The sequence below is a fragment of the Podarcis melisellensis genome (genome assembly GCF_964234715.1).
Source record: "Podarcis melisellensis genome assembly, chromosome: 5".
Classification (NCBI taxonomy): Eukaryota; Metazoa; Chordata; class Lepidosauria; order Squamata; family Lacertidae; genus Podarcis; species Podarcis melisellensis.
Window position 1 is genome coordinate 49,517,139 of NC_138537.1, and position 11,637 is coordinate 49,528,775.

Sequence of the window (11,637 nt, forward strand, 5' to 3'; positions counted from 1 at the left end):
CAAAGCTATTTTAAAAGGAAGGACCAATTCAGGGATGCAAATTATTTTGCGCAAAATCAACACAAGTATTTGTAACTTGGTTTCTCAGCTGGATTACAATATTGTGGCTGCTTTTTATTAAAAGTGGAGATTTTACAGCAAGCTAAAATAAATTGGGGTAACAACTTAATCCATATGCTAGATGTTGTACAATGTGATTTAATAAGATTACCAGGAAGCCCTTTCTCAAGAATTCCATTGATGGGGCTCCTTAAGTGTATCCCACCCTCTACCTGCAGCCTGAAGCCAAAACTTGGATAGTTAAACTGCTGGCAGAATATCCTTTTTAAATATTCTGTCTAGTAGTTAATATCCAAGTGTAAAAGTCCATGTCTCTATCAAAGCAGAGCAGAAAGAATTTTGAAGCACCTCTTAATGCAATAAGCTAAACCTCATGTTAATGGGTGGCTTTATAGTTTGGGATCTCCCAGTTTCTACAGCAGATTGCCTTTGTCTCACCTCATGAAAAGAACAAAGGCAATTGGTACATTTGTTACACTTAGAGGAAAATCCAACAGGGATTCTTCCGTTTTCTCAGAGGCTTTCATTGAAGAGATAAAGCATACAGAGCTCTTTCAAGTTGCCTTTTGTTGCAATATAGAGTTGAGTCTTACAGTAAAGTAAGGCAAACAGGTTGCAGACAAGCTTGGGCTTTGATTGAGGCCTAGGTTCCTATCAATGGCATTTCCACTGTTCATCTAGTCAAGCTTCTTCTGTGATTGGTTTTGAATGGAACAATAGCCGCCCCATAACATTCTGAGCTCAATTAGCAACAGAATCCCGAAAGCCATGTAGGCATATGTGGGATTTGACAGGCAGATTTTTGAAGCAAATAGTTTTCTTTCTTTCTCACTCATAGCAATCCACGGCATCGGTTCACCATGCCCCCCCTTTTTTTAGCTAATCACAATCACAAAATCAAACAGGCCATCACCTTGTGAGTACTATTTATATTAAGGTCTAAGCAGTATCTTTCTTTACCTCACTCTGCAACAGGTGGGCTTTCTTGGCCCACTTCATCTTCAAGTCCTCGGGGAGCACTGTATATTCGTGCAGCCTCTTCCTGTAATCCTGGTCACTCGCTAGGTTCTGGGCCTTCCTGGCATGGACCAGGTTCACCATGTCCAAAGGCAGGTGGTACTGAGAACTGGTACCTCGGGATCCTTTCCTGTACTCTTGCTCACTCTGTAGCTTTGCAGCATACAAGCAGTGCAGCAGGTTGGTATCATCCAAAACGCTCTTGGCACCTATGTGCTTCCCTCTCTCCTTAACAAAGCTATGCTTATATTGAAGCTGAAAAAGGAAAGGAAATGCTGTTTAGCGGGCATTCATGCTTTTCAGATCCTTTAAAAGTAGGTATTATGCCTAGGTAACTGTGAGATAGAGAGAGATGGAAAAGAGAATTAGCAATGTAAAATTCAACGCAAGAGACACATCCAATTCACATTACAGGTCTATCTTTCCTTCCGTTGCATCTTTCATTCATGGCTCTGAACAACCATATTCCGAAACAGAACTTTTTCCCCTTTACATGGTCTAAAGCTAAGCAAGGATAGTTTAGAAAATATTTGGAAGAAGAAAGAGTTTTGCCACTGTTATAAGGCTGGATCGCGCATGCATGTTTCTGCATGGCCATTGTCACTGCAACATAAATAATAATAAAAAAAATCAACCATGGCATTAAGGAGGTATTATGTTCATTGGACAGGGTGCCCTATGTTTTAGTGAAAGTGGTATCACTGCAGCCAAAACACTAATTCTTTTAACGGATGGATTGGGCAATATGGGACATACCATGTTTAGATAAACATGGAACAGCCAGGACCGGATGTAACTTTCCCTACAGTGAGACAACAGTTCGAGAGTCAACAGACAGAGTCTAACATTCTTACGGAGTTCTCTCAACAAACAAGTTTTCCACTGGACTTTGGCAGCAGCAATGGGCTCAAAGCTGGCAGTCCTGTGTATGCACACAACTTCTGGTGTTGCTCAGCCCAGGTAGGACTGAACCTCAGGGCTGAGGTCTGGGGCTGTACCACATGACCACCCAGAGTATTGTGGATGACAGAGACAGTTCAGCATCAGCACCAAGGCTGGCAAAGGCATGCAGGGCCCACCAGAGCAACTTCTATTTGTATTTTTATATATAACTTTTTATACTCAGGTGACATCCAGTCAGGCATGGACATGATTAAAGAGTCTCATTTTAATATTTTTACTTTAAACGATATTACGAATCTTTTCTTATAACAAAATGGTGCCCAAATACAAGCAGCATCAGGAAGGGAGAAGCTAATACCATTTTATGTCTGCAGTCATGGCAGTGATATGATTTAAGACAGGGGTTTTTTTAATGCAAAAATGCTCAGAATATATCTTTATATTTTGTTTGGTATTTTACTGTAATGTATCAGGAGTTGTGAGGCATGGGCTTCAATGTGTGGAGGGGGAGAAGAGAAATGTTAATTGTGTGCTTCGCAACTGAGGCAATACACATGGTCATCTAAAAACCCCAACCCCCACGCAAGACCCTTACACCCAGAGTCTAAAGTCATCTAGATGTACCACTGTTTGGGTGCAGCCTAAGTGCTTGATTTTCTAAGAGATTTTTCAGAAATGTTGAGAATTACCTTTGGCTGCTTAGTATCTCTAAATTCATTGGTATAAAATGAATGCAGAAAGACATCCGAATGGATACACCAATACTCTGAGCCCTTTCATGCATGCTTAACTTTATTTTTCTTTCGTTGCCCCTAATTGCTTTGGTGGACTATTCAAGGAAACAAAGGAATGGATTAAATATTTGCATAGACAGGTAGTATTTTGGATACTTTGGATAAATTGGAACTGAGTATCCAGAGATACTTTTTCCTTCTCCAATTCCCATCGCAAGATCTTCAGCATGCCTTGGCTTCTGATTAACAGTGACTCTTTTTTTTTTTTAATTCACACAAAGAATCTCATTCATAACTAATATATTCTGTCTCACATCCTTGTCTCACATGATTATGGTGCTGCTTTAATTCGGTATAATCTGCTTTAGACGATGTATTACATGAAGTTAACAAAAATCGGGCAAGATGGAAGGCTGCATAATTCAACTCACATCACTGGCAATTTCTCTTGAGGCCTTGGCAGTCTGGAAAGGGATTGCTTCCATTGTCAGCTTGTAGCCTTGAGCGCGGAGATTATGCCAAGACTCCCTGTATTTTGCCTAAAGTGGAAATGGCAACTTTAAATTCTAAAGTGCAAGTAAATTGACAGAAGAAACCTTCTCTTGGTTGTTGTATAGAGTTAGCAAGCACGTCTAGATTTTGTTTTTCTTTTCTTTTTTACCCTATTGTAGGAAGCCCCAGTCAAAGCAAATACAGTCACAACAATACAATTAAAAAATGACAACCGTTTGGGCATGGTATTGTCCTTGCAGCATGTGTGCAGAATGATAAGTGCCAATGGCTCTGAAAGCAATGACGACTCAAGCGAAGGCTTGACACAGGGCAAGTGAGGAAGCCATGGCCAGCTTCTTAATGCAAGAACCCCTGCACATCATGCCAGTTCCTCACAACCATAAAGGTGGGACCTGAATCAGGGGAAGGGGCCAGGAGGGAATCTAATTGTTCTGAATTATTGAGCTGCATTATGTGCTGGCATGGGGATTCTGCCTCCACAGCTGGGGTTTGGGTTGGGCATCACAAAGAGAATTCTTAGCAACCATATAGCCAATATGACAACACGGACCTGTACTGATCTTGAAGATACTGGAGGTGTACTACTAAGCCTCTCTATCATCCGGAAGCTATTAGGTAAGTAAATAAAGCCTGCCTTCTTTTCTCCTTACTTGTCCTAGTGCAGTCTCCATCCTCTCCTGTCAAGTTTATTTACATACTCTGAAATTGCTGCACTCATTATTTATTGAATTTATATACCACCCTATACCCAGTTCAAAGAATAACTGATATCATATCATTACAATATCATATTTCAGATAATTACAAAAACTATCATCAATGCAGTCTTTAATTTCTAGCTACACATGACACCAGGAGATATTTATTGATTTACTACATTTATATACCACCTTTATGTTCCAAGAATCTCAAGGTTGTATACATGGTTCTCCACCTCCCTATTTCATCCTCACAACAACCCTGTGTAAGAGATGGTGACTAGCCCAAGGTGAGCTTCATGGCTGAGTGGAGATTTGAACCCTAGTCTCCCAGGTCACAGTCCCAACACTCTAAAAGTCACCATTTGTTTACCTGACAAAGCAAAAATCATTTGCAGAACTCAGCACCACCACCAACACAAATTAATTATGGTTTCCATATGAAAGTGCAATGAGAATATGAAAAAACCACAGATGAAAGCAACAACACCCTCCTAGATTCATCCAATACTGAAAAACACAAATTCAGCAGCAAATATAAAATGCAATTCATATGTTTCAGCCAGATGGCAAGGTAATATCTTACTGCCTTGAAAGTCTTAATAAGTCTTAATAAACTTATCACGCCTACAATAGGAGGGATGCCCAATGATTTCAGGGCAAAAGAGGGGTAGGATAGCATAGATCCAAGCACTTACCTCACTGAGATTGCTAGCATTTGTTCTCGCCCTTTCAAATTCAGGCAGGCCCAAAGTCACGGTGCAGTGATGCAAAGTGTCCTCCCCTGCTGCCTTGTAGAGGCGCTGGGATAGATTTAAATGAAAATGAATGAATATATTTATACTAGCATACTGGAATTCTTTCTTTTTCTGAGAAAACGTCCGACAGTGCAGCTCTGTACGCATCTACTCAGAAGCAAGTCCCATTAAGTTCAATGAGACTTACTCTCAGATGTCTATGTACAGAACTGCAGTCTTGCGGAGTTGAATGTTTCAACGTAAAATTGTTTTGCCTGAAAAAAGTCTAGCCACAGAGGGTGCATATTAGTCAGCTGGATGTTTTTGGAGCCCAACTCCCATCAGCCCAGCCAGCATGGCCAACTGGACAGTTGATGAGAGTCCAAGAGCAGTTGGAGGGAACTAAGTTGTCTACCCCAGGATAAATGATTGCATACACCCATCCCTATAAACATTCACAGGTAAAACCATAGGTTTAAAAAGGTAAAAGAAGAAGAGTTTTTTTAAGAAACACGGGGTTCAATAGTGCATAACAAATTATCTAAAAAGCTATATAGCCCAGCTAAGGTCGGCACTCTGATAAAAAAGGCATGCTTGCTTTTCTCTCATGCAGAGTGGACGGCTTACCAGCAGTTCCCGCACACAATCCAATATGACTTCTGCTGCTGATAGAAGTACCGTATTTTTTGCTCTATAAGACACACTTTTCCCCTCCAAAAAAGTAAGGGGAAATGTGTGTGCTTCTTATGGAGCGAATGCAGGCTCCATGGCTTCAGCGAAAGCAACGGGAAGCCTCCGGAGCACTTCCCATTGCTTTCGCTGAAGCCAGGAGAGCAAGAGTGGGTGGTGCGCACCGACCCCTCTTGCTCTCCTGGCTTCGCTTCGCTGGAGGGCGCTGTGCAGCTTTTCTTCTCTGCACAGCGCCCCTTCAGCAAAGCGGGAGGAGAAATGGAAGTGGTTCCGGTTATCCTGCCGCTTCGCTGAAGGGGTGCTGCACAGAAAGGGAGAGCGAAAAATACGGTACTTGCATTGGAAGCAATCTGGGGCACTATTGTAGTCCATCAAAATGCTTTAATTAACTAGTCTAACTGATGCCACAAAATGAGTTGCTAAGGGCTACAAACCTACCACAGCAAGGCTGACTTATGTCAAACACTGGTATGAGCCAGCTTCAGACTGGCAATAATAAATAGAGCTCTGATGGCAGAGGATGTTAACGGGTAACATCCCGTTAACTCTTAAGAGCCTTATTTGATGACATCTCTAGGAACATTCAATATTGCTGTGAAAAATGCCATGAACATTTTCTTTAAAAAGGAAGTTCACAGTTTGGAGCATGTCAGCTCCCAAATGTGATTCCACCCCCCTCTTTTTTGTAATGGCATAATGAATTTGCAAGGCCATCTGTATGTTTTTGAAAAATCAGAAACAAGATTCTTGGCCTCAGGTGCATTAAGTGGGTTCCTGAACGAATTATTCAGCACCTCACACATTAACCATCACGAAGACTGTCCTCCTTGTGTGCTCCTTCTTTGCATTTCTTTGCATTATGGCTGCTTTCAAGTACAAAAAGAAAGCCAGTTGCATGAATTCATATCAAATGGCTGCTCTGATTTTTAGTTTTATTTTATTTTTGCCGCTGTTTTGTTTTAAAGGAGCAAATCTGATTGACAAAATGATACTAAATGTTTGTCCAGGAATAATAAAAAATGATCTAACTATGCTAAAGGATAAATCGATGATGCCTTCTTCTCTCCTTTTGATGTATTATATTTCTCAGAGCCTGCTTCCCTACTCCCTCCTCAGCTCATTGCATTTTAAACAGCATATTTTTCTGATCCACGTTAGCAGAGCCTACCTCATTAGCAATCATATTGCTGAATTTTGCATGAAGGAGGCCAGGAGAGTCTGTCACCGATGTGTACTTGAAGGAATTCGGCTGCTGACGGTATTTACTCTGAATTCACACACAAAGGAAGAGGAATGCAGAAGCTAAGTTACATTTTGAGATGAGGACATTGTATTTTTAGTGCTCCTGGTGATTTAGACTTTACAATGGGGTCAGCAAAAAAAGACTGGTTCGGTGACCTCTGTGCCAATTTAATCCCATGCTCCCAACTCACTGCTGGATCCATGTCTATTTATTAAGTTCGGCAGAGACCCCATAAATGCAAGGACCAGTTGGCAGTATCACTGCTGAAGTGTGCTCGTGACCTGTCTCTGAAAGGTGGTTATGGCAGATATATATGGAAAGCAGGAGGCATTTTTAGCTTCTGGGATATTAAAAAAAAATGTGCTAAAATGGTAGGGGCTACTTTAACTATATTGTATTGTGCATTGCTCTAGAATCTGTTAGGATGTAGGGTGATTTTTTTTATTTAAAAAATTGAATGAGTAATTAATTAAATAAAAATAAATATGAACTGCTCACGTGCAAGCTACCTGGGCCAGGGTAGAGTTTCAATGTGAGAAGAATGTTTTAGGTTGTGAGTTACATTTCAGCTTGAGTCACCAGGAATGTTGGTTCATAGTCCACCAACGGAATAGAGAATGGCAATACAGAAATAGAAATACACTATTTCCCACTGTGTACTAACTAACTGTGTCTGGTAAGCCCATGGCTGACAGGGTGCAATGGGCTTATGAAGGGCATTTTGCTGGGTGTGCCTTCAGGCCAAGTGGCCTCTTCAGCAGTACTTTTTGTGTTTTGTTTTAGATTTTAAAATCTGGGCACTTTTATTCTGAAAAGGAGAAATTCTGGCTCTCATTACAATTATCAGCTTTTTGAAAATGCAATGAGGAACTTGGTTTCAGTGAAGTTAGGACTATGTCAAAGAGATACGACTCGTGAGCCCAGACAGAAAATGATGGAAGGTAACAGCAAAGAGGGAAACCTAAGGAAATTCCTGACCAGAAGTATAATATAGCTCAGCTAAAACCAATGGGAATTTTGCTCTTCAACAAGGTTCGTGCGAAGCTTGAACGTGTGTGTGTGTGTGTGTGTGTGTGTGTGCACGCTCTGCAAAAGAAAGAAGTCCCAGAAACGAAAGAGACATATGTGATCATTGGAGACAAACTCTGGGCCAAACTAGATGTGATGAGACTTAATAAAGAAAAAGAACAGAGATGGGGAGAAGGAGGAATTCTCTCTCCAGGCCACTTATATGGAGCCACCTGGGTTTTGAGAAATGTGATTCTGTGTCTAATAACAGAACACAGCCTCTCTTTCATCTGGAAAGGAACATTTCCTTCTATAAAGGTTCACCCTAATGCACCAACCACTTGGGTCCTGATTACAGAATATTAAGTTTGTGAAAGTAGTTAGCAAGGTCTGAAAAACCTTGAACTCCATTGAGTTCACCCAGGACATGAATTGAGTGATCAAATAAAGAGGGAGGGTGAGGAAGGGAGCCCACCCTTAATCCAGGGAGTTACTTTGCCAGCCCAGTTTTACACAGACATCTGGCAAACTCTTGTTTGTAGTGAAAAAATCAAAACCCTCTTTTGTTACCTCGCTGATGAGTTCAGAAGCTTTCTTCTTTGCTTCAATCTCTAAGGCCCCTGGCGTAATACAGCCAACTCCTCTCATAAAGTTCAAGTCAGACCTGTATAAATTCTATGGGAAACCAATCAAAAGTAATTTACAACGTGGAATAGGAGAGGCAATATAGCCATCTAAATGCATTCGTTAGAAGTAACACCTGCTCCTCAAGACGTCTGTATCATTCGAGCATATTGGAATTATATTTTCAGATTCTGTGTTCATGTGTTTACTTTGTACGTACTTATATCTATTACAGAGAGATGGGGGGAGGGAAAGAGAGGAAGAGAAGCTCAATATAAATAGTCTATAAGAAAATTCTAGATTATCGCGGTTTTTACCTCCTAATTTCAGTTGGAAAGACCATTAAAGTGAAACTGTGCATTAAAAACCATTTCTGGTCACTGATACCGAGAGACAGACAAAGCATAAAACCACAGTGTCGCAGTCCACCCCCACCCCCAATGTTAAAGGCTTCAAGAATAACTTCATTTACCTCACTCTGTAATTTATAAGCATTCTTGGCGCACCTCAGCCTAACATCTTCAGACAGAGAAGTATAATCATGAAGCCACTGTCTGTATTCCTGATCACTGACCAAAGACTGGGCTTTTTTGGCATGTACCAGATTCACCATGTCTAAGGGCAGGCGGAACTGAGACTTCTGAAGGCCAAAAGCTTTCCTGTAATTTACCTAGGGAAGGGGAAAAAAGAAGGAAGAAATACTGTTATTTCAACGCCATGGCTTAAACCCAAACCTGCTTAACATTCTATTGAATTTATTTGCTTACAACACATACACGGAACAGCAAAGAAAACTCAGGCAGCCTCATTCTAGAGTGCCTATTGTGCAGTGTGCACATTATACAGACCTCTGGATAGTGACAGTGAGATGGTTAGGAAATCAGAAATGTCAGGTGTGGCTAGTGTGTATTTATTTATTATATTTATAAAAAAAATATGTACATATACCAATATATATATCACATCACAGTGGTTTTCAACAGGATAAAAACATAAAACCAAACAATAAAATCATAAAAAGTTAAAAATATATTAAAAACAAGCATCAATAGACCATTGGGGTGGGGCAGGCAGTGTACTCTTAAGAGCCTGCATTGACAGGCCTGGAGGAATAGAAAAGTTTTCACCAGGCATTTTAAAGTCGGCACCTGCTGAATCCCTATTGGCGGGTTGTTCCAATCAGTGGTGTAGCGTGGGGGGTGCAGGGGGGCGGCTGCACCGGGTGCAACATCTGGGGGTTAGGGTTAGGGTGCGCAAATCCACGGGTTAGGGGGCAGAAATTACTTGCCCTGCCCCGGGTGCTGACAACCCACGCTATGCCACTGGTTCCAATGACACTAAAGGTTCAGTTTCTTGTTGTTGTCTAACGAGCCTCACCAACACAGTGAACCAAATTTCAGATATAATGATATACCATCAATTGCTCTGAAAAGGAACTGGGGATGGTTCGAAGGAGAAGGTAAGAGTTTGACCATGCAAGGGGAGCAGGAAGACATTTATAAGCCTGCAGGCTGCTTCTTATCTCCCATAGCCATTGTTAAGTCTGGGTTTTAGTGCCTGCCCATGGGAAGGAAGCCCTCTTCCACCAGCTTCCACTGATGGGACTCCTTAGGTGAGTCCTGCCCATAATGGATAAACAAATTGTGCTGCTGTTGTGAGAGTACTGCCAACTCAAAAGGAAGTGCTCCATCATTCAAAGTACCTATCAAACGCCATCTTTTTATGTTTATTCTAGGTTCATCTTCCATGCCCTGTGATACTCACATCACTCTGCAGCAAAGCTGCATGCACAGAATGAGAAATGTTAATATCTTCCAAGCCACAGGAGCCAATCATCTGTCCTTTCATTTTCTCAAATGCTTCCTTGTATTTGTACTGAGGAAAGATGAAGCAAGGGCATGAGGATTTACAGAAACATACTGGCCACTACAGCATTACTTTTTCTTGTCTTCTCAGCCAGCAAGTATTTTAAATAAAGATCCAAACCTGCATTAAAATAGGCATAGTCTGCTTTAAAAAAAGAGGAATGGGAGTTTGAAATTTCAGTTTATATCTACTAAATAGAAGAAACTTTGTTTCGCTAAGAGAGAGGCCCTCATTAAAAATGACACCTGCCAATTCAATCAATGTAGGGAGTGGAGCTGTGCCAACTAGCCCTGCCCCCTGGCATCCATGCACTCAGTGGGAACGTCTGTAGCAGGGAACTCATCACACACACTTGCTCAGGCTCCTTGCAATCTAGACCTTTTCTTGACTGTGGTTCCAGATGCCACGGAAACCTTAGTATATACAGCTGTACATGTGAAAGGCTTCCCTACTGCAAATGTTTGCACTGCATGCGCAGCAATCTCTGGTGGGCAAAGCTAGTTGGAGCAGCCTTCATTCGCACTCAGGCATCAAATGAATGTAGCTTTGTCATTTCTGAAGAGGGCTATAATTTCAGCAGAATCTGCAGAAGGAACATTAAAAAAAACCAACGTGCTACCTGGTTTCAGGCACAATGAATTCATATACAGTGGACGCTTGGGTTGCAAATGTGATCCGTGTGAGAAGCACATTCGCAAGCCGCAGCGACGCGTCTGTGAACATGCAGGTCGCGATTCGGTGCTTCTGTGCATGCGCAAGTGCCGAAACCCGGAAGTAACCAGTTCTGATACTTCCAGGTTCAGCCCGGTGCACAACCCGAAGCGTCTGTAACTCAAGGTATGACTTACAGATGACTTACAGCCGTGTTGGTCTGCCATAGTCAAAACAAAAAAAATTCCTTCCAGTAGCAGTCTGGTGTCTTCTGTTTCAGTATATCTGAAGAAGTGTGTATGCACACGAAAGCTCATACCAAGAACTAACTTAGTTGGTCTTTAAGGTGCTACTGGAAGGACTTTTTCAAGGTATGACTGTATTTGAATTCCAACCGAATACAGTATCATATGGCACTACTTTTGATTACATGAGTTTTTGATCTGCTGTTTATATCTTATCTTGGAATACTGCTGAATTGCCTCTTTTGTACAAGTGTCTTGTTATATTTTTCTTTACATCTTTTGCATCAATACCTTATACCTGACCATGCTCAATTGTTGTTTTTTTCTCTTTTGTTGAATTTTCAGAATACTCTGTTGGTTGCGTTTGTTATACATTTAATAAAATAATTTTATTTAAAGATATATATTTATTATTTAATAAAACGCAAGAGTTCTTTTATCCCAACAGGCCATAAGAGAAAAGGCTTCTCCATTCAGGACTTCTTTAACATTATTTTTGACTCAAGGGATATGATTATTACAAAGCATGGTAGCAAAAATACTTTTCTGTGTTTATCTTACAGCTCTTGAGCTAAGGAAGGATGCAGGTTATATGCTGCTTTATTTTCTAGCCTGTCCAAGACCCTTGTTAATGTTCCATTTGACTTT

General features: G+C 41.1%; 1 protein-coding gene across 1 annotated transcript in view; it reads right to left on the reverse strand.

The window, feature by feature from the left end:
- NRAP (nebulin related anchoring protein) overlaps positions 1-11,637 on the reverse strand; it is a 58,683-nt gene that overhangs the window by 8,211 nt on the left and 38,835 nt on the right. Inside the window, exons 29-35 of the mRNA XM_081912025.1 lie at positions 9,992-10,102; positions 8,700-8,897; positions 8,174-8,278; positions 6,521-6,619; positions 4,624-4,728; positions 3,146-3,253; positions 1,021-1,332 (exon numbers count right to left, since the gene is read on the reverse strand). Coding sequence (XP_081768151.1) covers positions 1,021-1,332; positions 3,146-3,253; positions 4,624-4,728; positions 6,521-6,619; positions 8,174-8,278; positions 8,700-8,897; positions 9,992-10,102 — 1,038 coding nt within the window. The remainder of the gene's footprint in view (positions 1-1,020; positions 1,333-3,145; positions 3,254-4,623; positions 4,729-6,520; positions 6,620-8,173; positions 8,279-8,699; positions 8,898-9,991; positions 10,103-11,637) is intronic.